The 16,033-nt window shown below is 54.6% G+C and overlaps 1 protein-coding gene across 1 annotated transcript; it reads left to right on the forward strand.

The window, feature by feature from the left end:
• The first annotated feature begins 535 nt into the window (after positions 1-535).
• Positions 536-11,710, forward strand: MPO (myeloperoxidase). Its single transcript, XM_038759444.1, has 14 exons — positions 536-548; positions 1,012-1,095; positions 1,360-1,456; positions 1,751-1,926; positions 2,215-2,338; positions 2,520-2,649; positions 4,270-4,476; positions 5,265-5,583; positions 6,255-6,415; positions 7,342-7,597; positions 8,206-8,376; positions 8,786-9,023; positions 9,692-9,903; positions 11,271-11,710. Exons 1-13 carry the CDS (start codon positions 536-538, stop codon positions 9,894-9,896), a joined length of 2,181 nt encoding a protein of 726 aa, XP_038615372.1. The 3' UTR covers positions 9,897-9,903; positions 11,271-11,710.
• The last annotated feature ends 4,323 nt before the right edge of the window (positions 11,711-16,033 follow it).

Raw genomic sequence — 16,033 nt, forward strand, 5'->3', positions numbered from 1 at the left:
AGAAGGGGCCCTCTGACAACGGGAGGGAACTGGGGCCCGATGGATCCGGCCTCTGAGTGGGGGTGGGGCTCCAGGAGAGAGCCCTGAGGGCTGGCAGGCCCTGCAGAGGCTCCACCGCAGTGGAGGGCTGCAGGGACCCAGGGGGTCCATTCCACCTTCTGGGGGCTGGGGTGGGGGTGGGGGGTTGCTCCTCCTGAGCATCTCAGGGCTGTAGCCAACAGGGACCTCAGGGCCCAGGGGTGGGGCTGGGGGGAACTCAGGACAGTAAGGGCTGGGGGGAGGGGGGCAGTTCAGGGCTAGAGGCCTAATCCTGGCAGCAGTCTAAGGTGGTAGGCTCCTCGACCCTGGACCCCAGAGCCCAGGCAGCAGCCTGGGCCAGTGCTTTTGGGGGAGGAGTTACAGTCCATCCCTTTCCTCTCCCTCGCCTCTGCTAAGAGGCTCCTCCGGGCTTCAGTCCCCACCCCCTCCGCAGCCCCCAAGTGTATATAAGCTCCTTTCCCAAGCCTGGAGCAGTTTTTCGGGACCGGTGGTCGGGATGATGGTGGCAGGTAAACTGACTAACTGGGTCCCGAGCCCCATGGGTGATGAAGGGGGAGTAGCTAGGCGGGGGGCAGCGGGAAGGGGGGCTGGCTGATGTCCACGGGAAGTGGTCTGTGTTGTCCTGGGGGCCATGAAGACCCCAATAAATGACATTTATTAAGCACTTACTAGGTGCAGAGCACTGTACTAAGCGCTTGTGAGAGGACAATACAACAGAATCGATAAACTTGTTGCCTGCCCATAAAGAGTTGACAGACTCCCTCCCTGCTGTGACCACCCACCCCACCCCCATTGGCAGGCTCCAGGGGATGCCACACTTCCCACCACCCTAAGCATGAAGGCTAGGTGCGGGGGGCTTATCTGGGCATTTGGGGACTTCCTTTGGTGGGGGTGGAATGAGTCAGGGGCTGGGGCCTCTGCAGATCCCTCCAATCCCTCCTGGGCTCACTAAGGGTGGGTTCTTTCTTTCAGAGCTGAAACTGCTTCTCCCACTAACAAGGATCCTGTCAGCCCTGATGGGCTTGAACCTGCTGGGCCTGGCGATGGTCTCCCCTGGTAACTAGACCCTGCGGCCCCAGAATGGGGTGGCTCCAGGGGGAGGGGGCAGGGGCCGGGGGAGGCAGGAGAACGGTGGAGGGGATGGGAGCAAACAGGACCTGTGGGGAGAAACAACGGCCCCAGAAAGGCTCCGGGCAGGGACGGGGGCAGGGGACAGGTAGCCTTTCCTGGATGCTGATAAAAAATAATTACGGCATTTGTTAAGCATTTACTATGTGCCAGGCACTGTACTGGTCACTGAGCTCTCTCCCCACCCCTCAGTAGGTGCCTCAGAGGAGCTGGGGACCCTGGCCCTGCTGAGCAGTATGGAGGAGGCCAAGCAGCTGGTGGACACAGCCTACAAGCAGACCCGGGAAAGGTTAGAGGGGTTCTGGGGTTGGGGGGATGGGAGGGAGGATGAGGAGGCCAGGAGTGTTGATGGGAGGAGGGTCCTCACCCTTACCCCCACCCCCACACACCAGGCAGCCAGCTGCACTTTCAAGCCAGCCCAAGGCATCTGCCTCCCTCCCTGCACCATCTGTACCCGGTCCCCATCTCTTCCCTCTGGTACCCCAGGGGTGGGGCTCCCATCCCCACGCCCCCCACAACTCCTGTCTGCACCACCCCCGAACTCCATCCGGGGCTGACCCCCGCCCCCCGTCCCTGCGCTCAGCATCAGGCAGCGACTGCGGAGCGGGACGGCCCGGCCCGTGGACCTACTGGCCCATTTCAAGCAGCCGGTGGCCAGAACCCGTACGGCCACGCGGGCGGCTGACTATCTGCACGTCGCCCTGAGCCTGCTGCAGGAGAAGTTCCGGGCAACACGGAGGGGGCCCTTCAACATCACTGGTACTGCCTGGGCTGGGCTGCAGGGAGTGGATGGGTGGGGAATACCCTGGGGCTCCTGCTATGGGGACTGGGTTAGGGAGGAGGGGCAGGGGATGGGGCAGGGGGCTTAGATTAGGGAGGAGGGGTCGGCGTTGGGTCAGGGGACAGAGGGAGAGGCAGGATTGGGACTGAATTGGGGACTGGATTCATTGGGGTTGTAGGGGCTCAACTCAAGGGGTTTCCTCCCAATTCTCCTTCTCCCCCCTCCCCTCTTTCTCCATTCCCCACCTCTTACTGTCCCCTGCCAAGACGTGCTGAGCCCGCCCCAGCTGCAGCTACTGTCCAAGGCGAGTGGCTGTGCCTATCAGGGCTTGGGGGTGAACTGTGATGACAACAACAAGTACCGCACCATCACTGGCGACTGCAACAACAGGTGAGGGGCAGAGCCAGGGTGGTGGGCAATGAACCAGGGATCAGACAGCAACTTCTGAGCCCCCATCCCAGGGAGAGCTGAGGGGCAGAAAGAGAGTGGCTCGGACCGCTCGCTACGGCTCAGCTGTTAGAGCCGGGCCCCTGGGTATCTGCCCCTCAGACCCTCACTTCCCCCTGTCCAGGAGGAGCTTCACACTGGGGGCGTCCAACCGGGCCTTGGCCAGGTGGCTGCCTGCTGAGTATGAGGATGGCGTCTCCCTACCCTATGGATGGACGGCCGGGAAGAAGCGGAACGGCTTCCCTGTCCCCTTGGTAAGAGAGGGCTGGGGCTTCCAGCCCAGGTCTTCCCCTGGCTTGTATCTTCCCCTAGTTTGTGGCTTCCCTGATTTTTGTCTTCCCCTGGCCTGTGTCTTCCTCTGGCTTCTGGCTTCCCCCAGATCATGTCTCTCCCTGGTTTGTCTTCCTCAGTTTGTGTGTTCCCCTGGCCTGTGTCTTTCCCTTGCGTGTGTCTTCCCCAGATGTGCCTTCCCCCAGCTTGTGTATTTCTCCAGCTGGTGTCTTTCCTTGGTTTATGTCTTCCTTGGTTTTTGTTTTCCCCTGGCTTTTGTCTTCACCTGGAGTGTGTCTCCCCTGTTTGTTTTCCCCTGGCATGTGTCTTCTCCTGGCATGTGTCTTCACCTGCTCATCGGTCTCAGGCTACAGCAGAACCCAGCTCACTGTTGGTATGAGCAGTGACCCCCCAAATCTGTCAGAGCAGGGCAGTGGACTAGGCTCTTGGAAAAGACCCAGTAGACATAGATGGTCCAGTCCCTGCCCTAGAGGAGCTCACCATTTAATGGGGAGACAGTGAATTTGCTGATGGGTAAACCATCGTCATCAATGAGAGGACGGATACAAACAATAGACCCAAATAAACAAATCCATAACAAACATAATTAATAATAAATGCCTACTCTGTGCCAAACACTGTACTCCACAAGATCCAAAGGTGGCCCACCCTGGAAGCTGAGGGAGTTGGGGTGGAGATGGGAATTAGTCAGACTATGTCCAATCCGATAAGCTTGTGTATATTCCAGCGCGTAGACAGTGCCTGGCACATAGTAAGTGCTTAACAAATACCATAAATAATAATGATGGCATTTGTTAAGCACTTACTACATGCAAAGCACTGTTCTAAGCACTGAGGGGATACAAGGTGATCAGGTTGTCCCACGTAGGGCTCACAGTCTTAATCCCCATTTTACAGATGAGGTAACTGAGGATCAGAGAAGTTAAGCGACTTGCCCAAGGTCACACAGCAGACATGTGGCAGAGCTGGGAATAGAAGCCATGACCTCTAGCTCCCAAGCCCGTGCTCTTTCCACTGAGCCACGCTGCTTAGGGGGACTTGGAAGGAGGGAGTCCCAGGGTTCTGTGAAGGTGACGTGGAAGGATTTGGTGGCAGTAGGGAGGGTTGAGATGGGAAATTTGGAGGTTAGAGTGGGAGAAGTCAAGAGCTTAAACTGTAGGGGGTGGGCAGACAAGAGAGCAGCCAGGTAAGGGCAACAGCTGGAGGAGCCTGGAAGCCAATGGTCACCTGCTGGGAGTCTCTGGTGATTCTGGGGAGAGAGGTGAGGGGATGAGGTGTGGGGATTGGCCTTTGAGAAAGTTGATTTGGGAAGCTGGATGTGGGCTAGTGGACAAGGGAGACAAGGGATGGAGGCAGGGAGTCCAGTGAGGAGGCTAATCCAGCCGGTAGGTGGAGAGAGCGTGGACACTTGTGGTGATGACGGTGATGGTATTTATCCTGGCACTGCCCTGCCAGCAGCCGGCCCACCTGGACCCAGCTGGGCCCACTCAGGGCAGCAGGGCAGCTGGAGGTCAGGTGGGGGCGGGGGGGGGGGGGTCAGCTGGGGAGACGCCCCCTCTGAACCAGGCTTCCTCTCCGGCCAGGCCCGTGCCGTGTCCAACCAGATCGTACGCTTCCCCAACGACATGCTGACCCCGGACCAGGAGCGGGCCCTCATGTTTATGCAGTGGGGCCAGTTCATCGACCATGACCTGGACTTCACCCCTGAGCCAGCTGCCCGCCTCACTTTTGCTCAAGGCCTGGACTGCGATCACACCTGTGTCCAACAACCACCCTGCTTTCCCCTCAAGGTGCAGCCTGGGGAGCTGGGGGCTGCAGGGAGGGCGCCCTTCCCCTCCTGCTCCTCCTCCTTGATTCCTCCTCCTCCTTCCCTATTCCTCTTCCTCCCCGCAATTCCTCCTTCCCTCCTCCTATAATGATGATGATGGTATTTGTTAAACGCTTACCAAGTGCCAAGCACTGTGCTAAACACTGGGGTAGGAACAAGATAATCAGATTAGACATAGTCCTTGTCCTACATGGGGTTCACAGTCCAAGAGGGAAGGAGAGCAGGTCTCTTATCCCCATTTTACAGATAAGGAAACAGCACAGAACTGTTAAATGTCTTGCCCCAGGTCACACACTAGGACATTAGGGAGTCTCCGATAACTCCCAGCCCTGGGCTCTTTCCACTAGGCCACACTGCCTCCTCCTCCTGTTCCTTCTCTTCCTCCTCCTTTCTCCTCCTTGCTCATCTCTCCCGGGTTTACTTCCCTGCCCTCACTCCACCTCCTTCTTCCAGACTCAGGACACAACTTCTCCTTTCTCATCCCCCTTCTCTCCCTGCTCCCTCAGCCCAGACCAGAGGTGGGTCCAGGACAGGGATCTCCTTGGGCCCTTCTCTGGGCTCTGCCCACCCTAGCAGCCTTCTCCACATGGCTCGTAGCCTCTCCTGCCTCCCTTCCGTAGCTCGGCCTCCGACAAGGGGCAGGCAGGTCCTCCTGGTGGGAGGAAGCTATAGGAGCAGGGTTCTCTCCACCCTGGCTTTGGGTCTCCCTGGCCAGAGGGCCTAAACCCAACCATATCTCTTGGGCCACAGATCCCACCCAACGACCCCCGGATCTCCAACCAGAACGACTGCATCCCCTTCTTCCGCTCCTCACCGGCCTGCCCCTCGGGCAACATCACCATCCGGGACCAGATCAATGCGCTGACCTCTTTCCTGGATGCCAGCATGGTGTACGGCAGTGAGGACGCCCTGGCCGCCAGGCTGAGGAACCAGTCCAACCAGCTGGGCCTCCTGGCCGTCAACACCCGCTTCCATGACTCTGGCCGGAGCCTCCTGCCCTTCGACAACCTCTCTGACGACCCCTGCCTCCTCACCAATCGCTCCCAGGACATCCCTTGCTTCCTGGCAGGTCAGAGGAGAGGCCTGGTGTCCCCGGGGCCAATCTGGGGCTCTGGACTCCTGGGGAGGGAGTCCCGGGTGGTGGTGGGGTCTGGCTAGCATTCAAATCTCTCCTGTAGGTTCCCCAGGCTCAGGTCGGGCTGAGTCTGGTGTTCTGTCCCCTTGGATGGGACTTGGAGAGCTTGGGGCAGACATTGAGGGAGTCTAAGGTATAGAATCACAAATGGACAGAGATTTCTTTCCCCATCTCTCCGAGTCTCCCTTCTGCACTCTCAAAGAGAGAGAAATGTCCTCTTCGAATCTAAAGGTCTGAGAACGGCTTGTTTAGTTGCGGTATTTATTAAGTACCTACTCTGTGCCAAACACTGTGTAGGTACCAGTTAATCAGATTGAATCCAGTCCCTGTTCCACAGGAAGCTCGCAGTGTAAGTCATGGGTGGGCGGAGCAGCTAACTAATTTTCTAGATGGGAAACTAGAGGCCTAGGGAGGTGAAATGACTTGCTCATAGCCACACAGCAGGCCAGTGTGGAAGAGCTGGGACGAGAGCCCAGGCCTCTACCAATCTACCCATATCACCATATTAATGACCCAACAGTAGTCCAGGGCAGGAAGGGATTGGTGGGGTGGGGTAAGGGATCGGGATGGGACATTTGTCTGGGGTTTCGTCTGGGTCTCTATAGGGGACACCCGGTCCAGTGAGATGCCCGAACTGACCTCCATGCACACGCTTTTCCTGAGGGAGCACAACCGACTGGCCACGGAGCTGCGGCGTCTCAACCCCCAGTGGGGTGGGGAACGGCTGTACCAGGAGGCCCGGAAGATCGTGGGGGCCATGATCCAGGTGGGAACTCCCGGCGGCAGGAATCCGTGGGGCCTGGGCACTCCTGTCTCAAGTTGGCTGGGTCTTGACTCTCCCATCTCCATTTCCCCACAACATCCCTCACATCCAACGGGCAGATCCCAGTCCTGCTCATGTTCAAAGCCCTCTTAATATCCTCCCTCCTCCAGTGAGCCTTCCCCGTTACCGCCCAACATCTCAAGACCTAACAGTGGTGTCCCACATTGCATATTGATTTATGCTTTCCCTCGGCACTTGCAAGGGATTGCATGTATATTCAACAGTTTAATCCTATTACTCTAAATATTTTCTCTAAATATATAAATATTACAATATAATACATTATAAATATTCCTCAGAATATTTTCAAGTCTGTCTTCCCTGTTAGAGAGTCAGTTCCTTGTTTGGGTTTCTGTTTTATTTTCCCCAGACACTCCTTCAGTCCGGGGCATCCAGGGGACGCTCACGAGAGCTGAGGGAAGGGGAAATTAGATTGCAAAGGTTTTTGAGAGTAGGGACCATGTCCTTCTGCTTTTACTGTCCTCCCCCAAAACCTTAACTTTCATTCAATCATGTTTAGTGCTTAGTACAGTACGCTGCCCACAGTAGGTGCCCAATAGATACCACTGATTGACAGAGTGAATGAGTATGTGAGGAGATGAATGGAACGCTGGGCTCTGCATTGGATGGGGAATAGGAATGGGGATGGGGTGGGGAAGGGGGACAGGGATAGGGGATGAGGATGGGAGATGTTGGGGGAGATGAGGGATGGAGATGAGGAAACAGGGATGAGGGATAGGAATGGTGTGGGGGATGAAGAATGGGGTTGGGGAATGAGGGATAGGGATGGGGTGGGAGATGGCAGATGGGAGAATAGGGATGAGGAGCGGGGATTGGGATGGGGCCCATTCCGGGATCTTCTCTTCCAGATCATCACCTACCGAGATTATCTCCCTCTGGTGCTGGGCAAGTCCGGGATGAGAAAGTACCTGCCCCGCTACCGGGGCTACAACGAGTCCGTGGACCCCCGCATTGCCAATGTCTTCACCAATGCCTTCCGCTTTGGCCATACCCTGATCCAGCCCTTCATGTTCCGCCTAGACAGCCGCTACCAGCCGGCCAGTCCCGAACCCCAGGTCCCCCTCAGCAGGGTGTTCTTCGCCACATGGAGAGTGGTACAACAGGGTAACCATGGCATCATGCATCCTCCACTAGCTCCAGGCCCAGGACCAGGGGCTTGGGCCCCTCCCTCGTTCCCTTCACTTGGGCTTCACACCCTCTTCTTCCAGGCTTTCCCACCTCCACTGCCCCGATTCACAGCACCTCCAGAGGGCCAGGAGGCAGAGAGCCGCCGATCCCAATTTTACAGATGGGGAAACTGGGGCCCAGAGAGGTCCGACTTGCCTGAATGCCCAGAAGGAGCTTCTCCTACACCCCAGCCCTCTGGCCCCTGGGCCACATTGACCCTGCCGTGGGGCATACTCCATAGTCCAGGGCCAGGGCTTTCCCAAGGCTGTCAGTCCCCAGCAGGGACCACAACCTCAACAGGCCGGGCCTCTCTCCAAAAAGGCCGCCCCAGGAGCCCCAGGGGTGTACCTCCTAACCCCTCTAACCTGGGAATGAGATGCATTCAGCATCCGGCCAACTGTCCTTGGCCACATCCTGGATGGAGCATCCTAATGAACAAGAGGCCGTACCCCTCCCCGATCCGGTCGGCTCGGCCCGGTCAGCCCAACGCCGGCCCCCCCACTCCAGCGCTGGGGCCGACGGCAGGGGCTGTCCTGTTCTGACAGGTGGCATCGACCCCATCCTCCGCGGCCTCATGGCCACCCCGGCCAAGCTGAACCGGCAGAATCAGATTGTGGTGGATGAGATCCGGGAGCGGCTGTTTCTCCAAGTCCGCAGGATCGGGCTGGACCTCCCGGCCCTGAACATGCAGCGCAGCAGGGACCATGGGCTTCCGGGTAAGAGGTCCCCCAGAGTCCCACGTGCTTGCCTGGACTCCGGCTTCCCCACTGCCCCCAAAGCCTAGGCTGGACCTGAAGGGATGGGGACCCATCCCAGTCCAGGATCAGTTCCTATCTTCTTGGTTCGTGGGAAAATTGCCTCCCCTGGGCCTTCCCATCTGCCTCCCCACAGCCTTTCCTACCCCTTGGCCTTCCCCACTGGCTTTTTTCCCAGCCTCAGCCCTCACCTTCTCCTTTGGCCGCCCCTTTAGCCTCTCTCCCCTTAGCCTCCCCCGTGACCTCCCTCCTCAGCCTCCCCCAGCCTTAGCCTCCCTCTTTAGCCTCCCCCACAGGCCTCCTCCTGGGCCTCCCTGCCAGGGCCAGCACCTTCCATTCCAGTGTTAAGGAAATCGCTCCCTTTATGCAGGGTACAATGCCTGGAGACAGTTCTGTGGGCTCCCAAAGCCCCGCACGGAAGGGGAGCTCACCACGGTGTTGAGGAACCAGGAGCTTGCCCGGAAGCTGATAGCCCAGTATGGCAGCCCGGACAACATCGACATCTGGATGGGAGGTGTGGCGGAGCCCCTGGAGCCCGGCGGTAGGACGGGGTCCCTCCTGGCCTGCCTCATCGGGACCCAATTCAGGAAGCTCCGGGATGGAGATCGGTGAGAGAGCCTGCAGCTAGCCCTGGTGGGCTGGCGGGCAGGGCCCCAGGACAGGGTTAGGATTCCCCCGGAGCTCTGGGGCTGGCTGGGGCTCTGGGCGACCTGGGACAAGTCACTTGTTTCCTCTGGGCTTGTTTCTCCCTTGGAAGATGGGAGGAATAACTCCTAGCCTCCTTAGTTCAGGGCGAGGCCCAGGGGAGGCTCAGCCTGGTTCTTGCTGCCCAGAGCTCAGTGGGAGTTGGAACTCAGAGACTGATACGGAGGGCTGGTGGGAGGGGGACCTGCTGCTGCTGAGGTGGGGAACTGGGGACAACTCCCCAGCGGCTTCGGCTCTGTTCACTGATAGGGCCTGGGCTGGGGAGGGAGCTGAGGGAAGCCCCCTCTCCCTGCTTACTTCCATCCTGGAACCAAAGCTGTGCTTCTATGAGGAGTCCTGCCCTCTCCCTCTCACCAAACTGGGACTTGCAGAGAGAAGGGGCCAATCTGGACCCTGCCCAGAGCCCATCAGGAGGCCCTGCCCCCCGTCCTGCTAGCCGGGACTGGTCTGGCAGGGATAGCGGGGGCAGGGCAAGGTGGGAGGAGACCGTGCCTGGGATGGAGGTGACCTACAGTCAGCTTTCCCACCTCACCCTGACCTCTGACCCATCTTCTCACCTCCATCCGAGCAGATTCTGGTGGGAGAACGAAGCTGTGTTCTCCTCCCAGCAACGCCAGGCCCTGGCTAATATCTCCCTGTCCCGAGTCATCTGTGACAACACGGGCATCACATCTGTCGCCAAGACCATCTTCAAAGCCAACAGGCATCCTCAGGGTTTTGTAAACTGCAGTTCACTCCCCGTCCTGAATCTGTCTGCCTGGGGAGAGAAGAACTAGAAACTGGGTAAGGAATACCCCACTCCTTCCCATTCCCGGTCCCTTTCTTTCCCTTAGCTACCCCACTCCCCTGCAGGGAATGAGGACCCAGAGGGGCCCCTCCGAGCAGGACTTGTTGAACCTGGTGATATTTTGTGTGTGCGTGTGTGTGTGTGTGTGTGTGTGTGTGTGTGTGTGTGAGAGAGAGAGAGAGAGAGAGAGAGAGAGAGAGAGTGAGACAGAGAGAGATGCATTACGAAACTTGGGTATGCATGCATGCACATCACTCACAAATTGTATATTTCCTCCAGGCAATGCACAATTATTTCCACCCCTCAGCCTTGATTTCCTCTCCTCCAACTCCCTCCTTGGCCCTCTACAGTCTGGCTTCGACCACCACCACCCCAACCTCTCTGAGACCACTTTTTCCAAGGTCACCAACAACCTCCTTCTCACTACATGTAACATACTTTATCCTGCCTCGATTCTTCTCAGCCTCTAGGCTGCCTTCGACACAGTGCATCTAACTAGTTTTTCTGGAAACGTTCTCTGCTGATTCTCCTATTACCTCTCTGGCCACTCTATCTTTTCCAGCTTATATTTTACTTTCTACTTCCTATCTGAAGGCTCAAGGCTTGGTTCTGGGTTCCCTTCTCTTTTCAGTCTACAGCTTCAACTTCACCTCTACACAAATGGTGCCCAAACCTGCATCACTAGCCCTGACCTTTCTCCTCCTCCTGCCTTCAGGACGTCTCTCCCAGCACCTCTCAGTCAACATACCCCAAACTTCACCTTCCCTCTCAAACCCCGCCTTCCTAACTTTCTCATCACAGATGACAACACCCCATCCTCACCGTCTCTGAAACCAGCAATCTTGGCATCATTCTTGACTCCTCTCTTTCAGCCCCCACACTTAGTCTGAAACCAAATCCTGCCTGTTTTTCTTCCCCAATGTCTCCAGAATCCTCTCCTTTCTCTCCATCCAAATTGTCACCACGCTGGTTCAGGCACTTTTCATATCCTGACTCAACTACTGCAGAAGTGGCGGTAGCAGTAGCATTCACGGAATGCCCACTGTCCTAGACACTTGGGAAGTATGGAATAGTCAGGGGACACATTTCTCGCCCACAAAGAGTTTGCACTCTAATCGGGGAGGCAGTGTTTTCAACACTGTCCATAGAGCAGGTGGGCACACATGAGTTCACAAGAGGGTGTCGATAAGTTCCTAAGTGAAGCGTTGGAGTTAATGTGTGGCTGTTCCCAAGGTATGTTCTAGGCTCGGGGGTCTCTGCAGAGCCCTGGGGTGGCTCTCTACTGCTCTGGGTCAGACTAACCTGACCCCCTGCAGAGAGGCTTCTCACATTGTCCTCACTCTCCTTCTCATGTTTCCCACAGGAGCTCATCCTGCCTTGGGTCGGAGGGAGTTCCAGAGCCCAGAGACTCCCCCTCCCACCAGAAGCCCTCCTGCCGCTGATGCTTTCACAGGTTGCACCCCTGGCAGCCAGGCCAGCCCACAGTCAAGCCCCCTCTGGGGCAAGGACTGTTGGTAGTTCGGTGCCCTCTTTACTGCAAAGGCTGCGGGTGGGGATTTGGCCTTTGGTAGTCAAGGCGGCCTTTGGGGCGGAGCAGGATGGAAGCTGCCACTGGACTGCTGATCCCCCTCAATCCCCATATTGGAGAAGTCGACTCTTTGCCCCCGTGTCCCTCCCTCTGGGAGAGCTGGCCATGGCGGGGGCAACCCCAGCCCCATCTCAGGCACGGAAACAGCACAACCTGGCACAGCTGGTCAGGTCTGGGCCACTACTCCCATCCAATGCCACTGCCAATAAAGTGTTACTGAGGGCAGACCCTGGATCTGTCTGTCTTGCCTGGGGACCAGAGCTGGGAGGGTGGGGTAAAATAATAATAATAATTATGGTATTTGTTAAGCACTTTCTATGCGCCAGGCACTGTACTAAGCTCTGGGATGGATACAAGCAAATCGGGTTGAACACAGTCCCTTGTCCCACGTGGGGCTCACAGTCTCAATCCCCATTTTACAGATGAGGTAATTGAGGCACAGAGAAGTGAAGTGATTTGCCCAAGGTGTCACGGCAGGCAAGTGGCAGAACCAGGATTAGAACCCATGACCAGAAGATCTGATGCCCAGGCTTGTTCTCTATCCACTATGCCATGGATGCGGGGGGCAGGTTGAGTTTGATGCCTCAGGGGTGACATGGTTGGTCTGTCTGGCTGGTAGGGGGCACTTAGCCAACCAACAGACTTGCCCAGCCACCTGCCTGCTTCCCTGCCGTTCAGGAGGGAATAAGCCCAAATCCTCCACATTAGGGTCTCCACTTCAGGGCCTCTACCCCAGGACTCCATCAGATCCCCAGGGCCTCCACCCCAGAGCCTCCACCCCAGCGTGGCTCAGCGGAAAGAGCCCGGGCTTTGGAGTCAGAGGTCATGGGTTTGAATCAGCTGTGTGACTTTGGGCAAGTCACTTCACTTCTCTGGGCCTCAGTTCCCTCATCTGTAAAATGGGGATTAAGACTGTGAGCCCCACGTGGGACAATCTGATCACCTTGTAACCTCCCCAGTGCTTAGAACAGTGCTTTGCACATAGTAAGTGCTTAATAAATGCCATTATTATTTATTATTGTAACCTCCCCAGTGCTTAGAACAGGGCTTTGCACATAGTAAGCACTTAATAAATGCTCAAAAAAGTACCCAGGCCCCAGAATTGGGAGTGAGTCCGGCCCCACATATCTGTTCTGTCTTCCCATTTTTTCCTCCAAGGGCCTCCTTCTTTACCCCGGAACTCCCTGCCCCTTCTCTGGGCACCCCTATCCCACCTGCTGTCCCCTCCCCAACTGGGCTTCCCACCCCCAGGCAGGGTTTTCCATTTCCTCCCCTAATTATAGTCCCTGCTGCTCCTTGACCACTCCACCTTGTGATCAGTCTTCGCAGGAGCCAATATTTATTAGAGTATGGATTTTGGGGAGGTAGATTTTTTAAAAAAACAAGTAATCGGAGAATTAGTAACCAGTTTTTTTTTTTAATTCAGGAAATATTTTTGTTTAAATTGTAAAGCTTCGGGTTTATTTTAGTTTTTGCTTTTCTACTTTATTGTCAATGATAATAATAATAATAATGGCATTTATTAAGTGCTTACTATGGGCAAAGCACTGTTCTAAGCACTGGGGAGGTTACAAGGTGATCAGGTTGTCCCACGGGGGGGCTTAATAATATCTGGCCAGTGTCTCCTTGATTGACGAATGCCAATGATGAAAAGATGTGTTACTACCCAGTCAATCAATCAATGGTATTTATTGAGGGCTTACTATGCACAGCACTGAACTACGAGATTGGGAAAGTAAGTGCTCAATAAATACGATTGAGTGAATGAATGAATGGCCTAGTGACAAAAACAAGGGTGGGAGTCAGAGGACGTAGGTTCTAATGCAGGCTCTGCCACTTGACTGCTGTGTGACCCCGGGTAAGTCATTCAACTTTTCTGTGCCTCAGTTACCTCATCTGTAAAACAGGGACTGAGACTGTGAGTCCCATGTGGGACAGGGGCTGTATGCAACCTGATTACCTTGCATCTATCCCAGGCTTAGAACAGTGCTTGGAACATAGTAAGTGCTTAACAAATACCATAATTATTATTATTAGAGTTGGTAGGCACAATCCCATCCCTTGAGGGGCTTAAAGTCCACAGGGAGATACAGATATTAAAATAAATTACAGGTGGGAGTATAGTAGAGTAGAAGGCTGTTGGGGTAAGTGCTGGGGGGAGGGGGGGAGTATCAAAGTGCTTAAGATGTGTACAACCAAGTGCATAGTTGATGCAGAGGTGAGGTTGGATGGGGAAATAAAGGATGTAGTCAGAGGAGATGTGATTTTTAGGACTTAGAAGGTGGGGAGGATAGTGGGCTGTCACAGATGAAATGGGAGGGAGTTCCAGGCCAGAAAGAGGATTTGGGCAAGGTTTTGGCAGTGAGATAGGTGAGATCGAGGAACAGAGAGTAGGTCGGTCAATATCCCAGTTCATCTACACAGCAGTGTTCATGAAAATTGACTCACGTTGATGTATCGGATTCCACCATTCACCTAGAGCTCAGCAGTATCTCACTGTTGGTTTTGAATGAGGTCCATTTTGGAATGAAAAGAATGAGGGCCCTCCCACAAGAGATAAACAAAAATAAACTAAGGGAGCCAGCTACCTAGGGAAACAAATGACAGACCCTTTCCCAGGAGGGGAGAAGGGAAACTTACTAGAAAAAAAAGATAATTATAAATGAGTCAATCTTCCAGCTATCTGGTTCCATAATTCATCTCGGTATGGCCACAAGCTCAAATGTTCACATTTCCACCTCTACTCTAAGTAGTCCCTGCCCCGACCTCTCTCACCTGCTCTATGATCTTGCACTACTTCCTGTTTGGGGTCATCTCCATCGAGATGACTGGCCACCCCATGAGCCCGCTGTTGGGTAGGGACCATCTCTTTATGTTGCCAACTTGTACTTCCCAAGCGCTTAGTACAGTGCTCTGCACACAGTAAGCGCTCAATAAATACGATTGAATACCTCATCATCTCCCATAAAACTCTTTCCTTTTCCTAACTCTCATCGTCTCTGACAACACTCCCGGATCTTCCTCTGTAGTAGTTCTCAGATTCCCCCCACCCCTTTCTTTCCACACACAGAACCACCACCACCCTTGATAATAACAATTCTTAATTGTGGTATTTGTTAAGTGCTCACCATGTTCCAACCTCTGTACTAAGCGCCGGGGTAGATACAAGATAATCAGGTTCCACATGGGGCTCCCATTCTAAGTAGGAGGGAGCACAGGTATTGAATCTCCATTTTGCAGGTGAGGAAACTGAGACACAGAGAACTGAAGTGACTCGCTCAAAGGTAACACAGCAGGTAGGCAGAGGTCTTTTTCCGCTAGACCACGCTGCTACTTTTGATATGGGTTCTCATCACCCTCTGCTGGATTGCTGTAACACTCTCCCAACTGCCTCCAGCCTCTTCCCTCTTCTACCTAGCATTCATAGAATTGCACTTATCTTTTTTCCAAAAACACAATAATAATAATAATAATATTTGTGGGTTTTGTTAAACACTTTCCATGTGCTAAGCATTGTACTGAACACTTGGGTAGTTGCAAGATCATTAGGTCCTACAGGTGGCTCACAGTCTAAGTAGGAGGGAGGACAGGTATTAAATCCCCATTTTGCAGGTGTGATAATTGAGGCACAGAGAAGTTAACTAGAGAAGCAGCGTGACTCAGTGGAAAGAGCCCGGGCTTTGGAGTCAGAGGTCATGGGTTCAAATCCCGGCTCCGCCAATTGCCAGCTGTGTGACTTTGGGCAAATCACTTAACTTCTCTGTGCCACAGTTCACTCATCTGTAAAATGGGGATTAAGACTGTGAGCCCCACGCGGGACAACCTGATCACCTTGTATCCCCCCAGCGCTTAGAACAGTGCTTTGCACGTAGTAAGTGCTTAACAAATACCATCATTATTATTATTCTTATTATTATTAACTGATTGCCTAAGGTCACACAGCAGGTAAGTGGAGGAGCCTGGATTAGAACCTAGGTTTACTGATTCCCAGGCCTGTGCTCTTTCCATTTGACCACATTGCTTCCCTCTGCAAAAGACTCCAGTGGTTTTCTGGAGCGTCTCTTTTAAAACAAAACCCCACCAAGCCAATCTCTAAACCATCCCTCCCTAGCTGTCCTTGGCTCTGACCCATTTCTTCATATGTGTCTCTGGGCCTGGAAGACCCTTCCTTCCCAGCTCTGTCAGAATACATCACTACCCTTGTTCGAAGCCTCCCGGAAAACCACCTCCTCTGAGAGGCATTCCCTGATTAACCTATGCAACACATACATACGCGAGCATTCTCGCACACACATACACACACACTCGCACACACTCCTTCCCCTCTATGTCCATCTCCCCCCCCCCCCCCCCCCCCCCCACTGATCTGGTCATCCTTTCAGTCACCTGGGCACTCACTCACTTATCTATTTGTTTCTTAATCCACTTGGGTCTATTATTTCTATGTTGTGTTCTTCAATATATATCTACTGTTCTGTCCCCTTCCCTCTACTAAACTGGGAACTCCAGATCTAAGAGACTTAGGGTGGTGGCAACAA

Source organism: Tachyglossus aculeatus, chromosome 17 (assembly GCF_015852505.1).
Source record: "Tachyglossus aculeatus isolate mTacAcu1 chromosome 17, mTacAcu1.pri, whole genome shotgun sequence".
In the NCBI taxonomy this organism is placed as follows: domain Eukaryota; kingdom Metazoa; phylum Chordata; class Mammalia; order Monotremata; family Tachyglossidae; genus Tachyglossus; species Tachyglossus aculeatus.

Coding starts and splice junctions, on each gene's coding strand:
- MPO (XM_038759444.1), top strand. Junction 1,927..2,214: donor GGGGCCCTTCAACATCACTG/GTACTGCCTGGG, acceptor TCCCCTGCCAAG/ACGTGCTGAGCCCGCCCCAG. Junction 4,477..5,264: donor CACCCTGCTTTCCCCTCAAG/GTGCAGCCTGGG, acceptor CTTGGGCCACAG/ATCCCACCCAACGACCCCCG.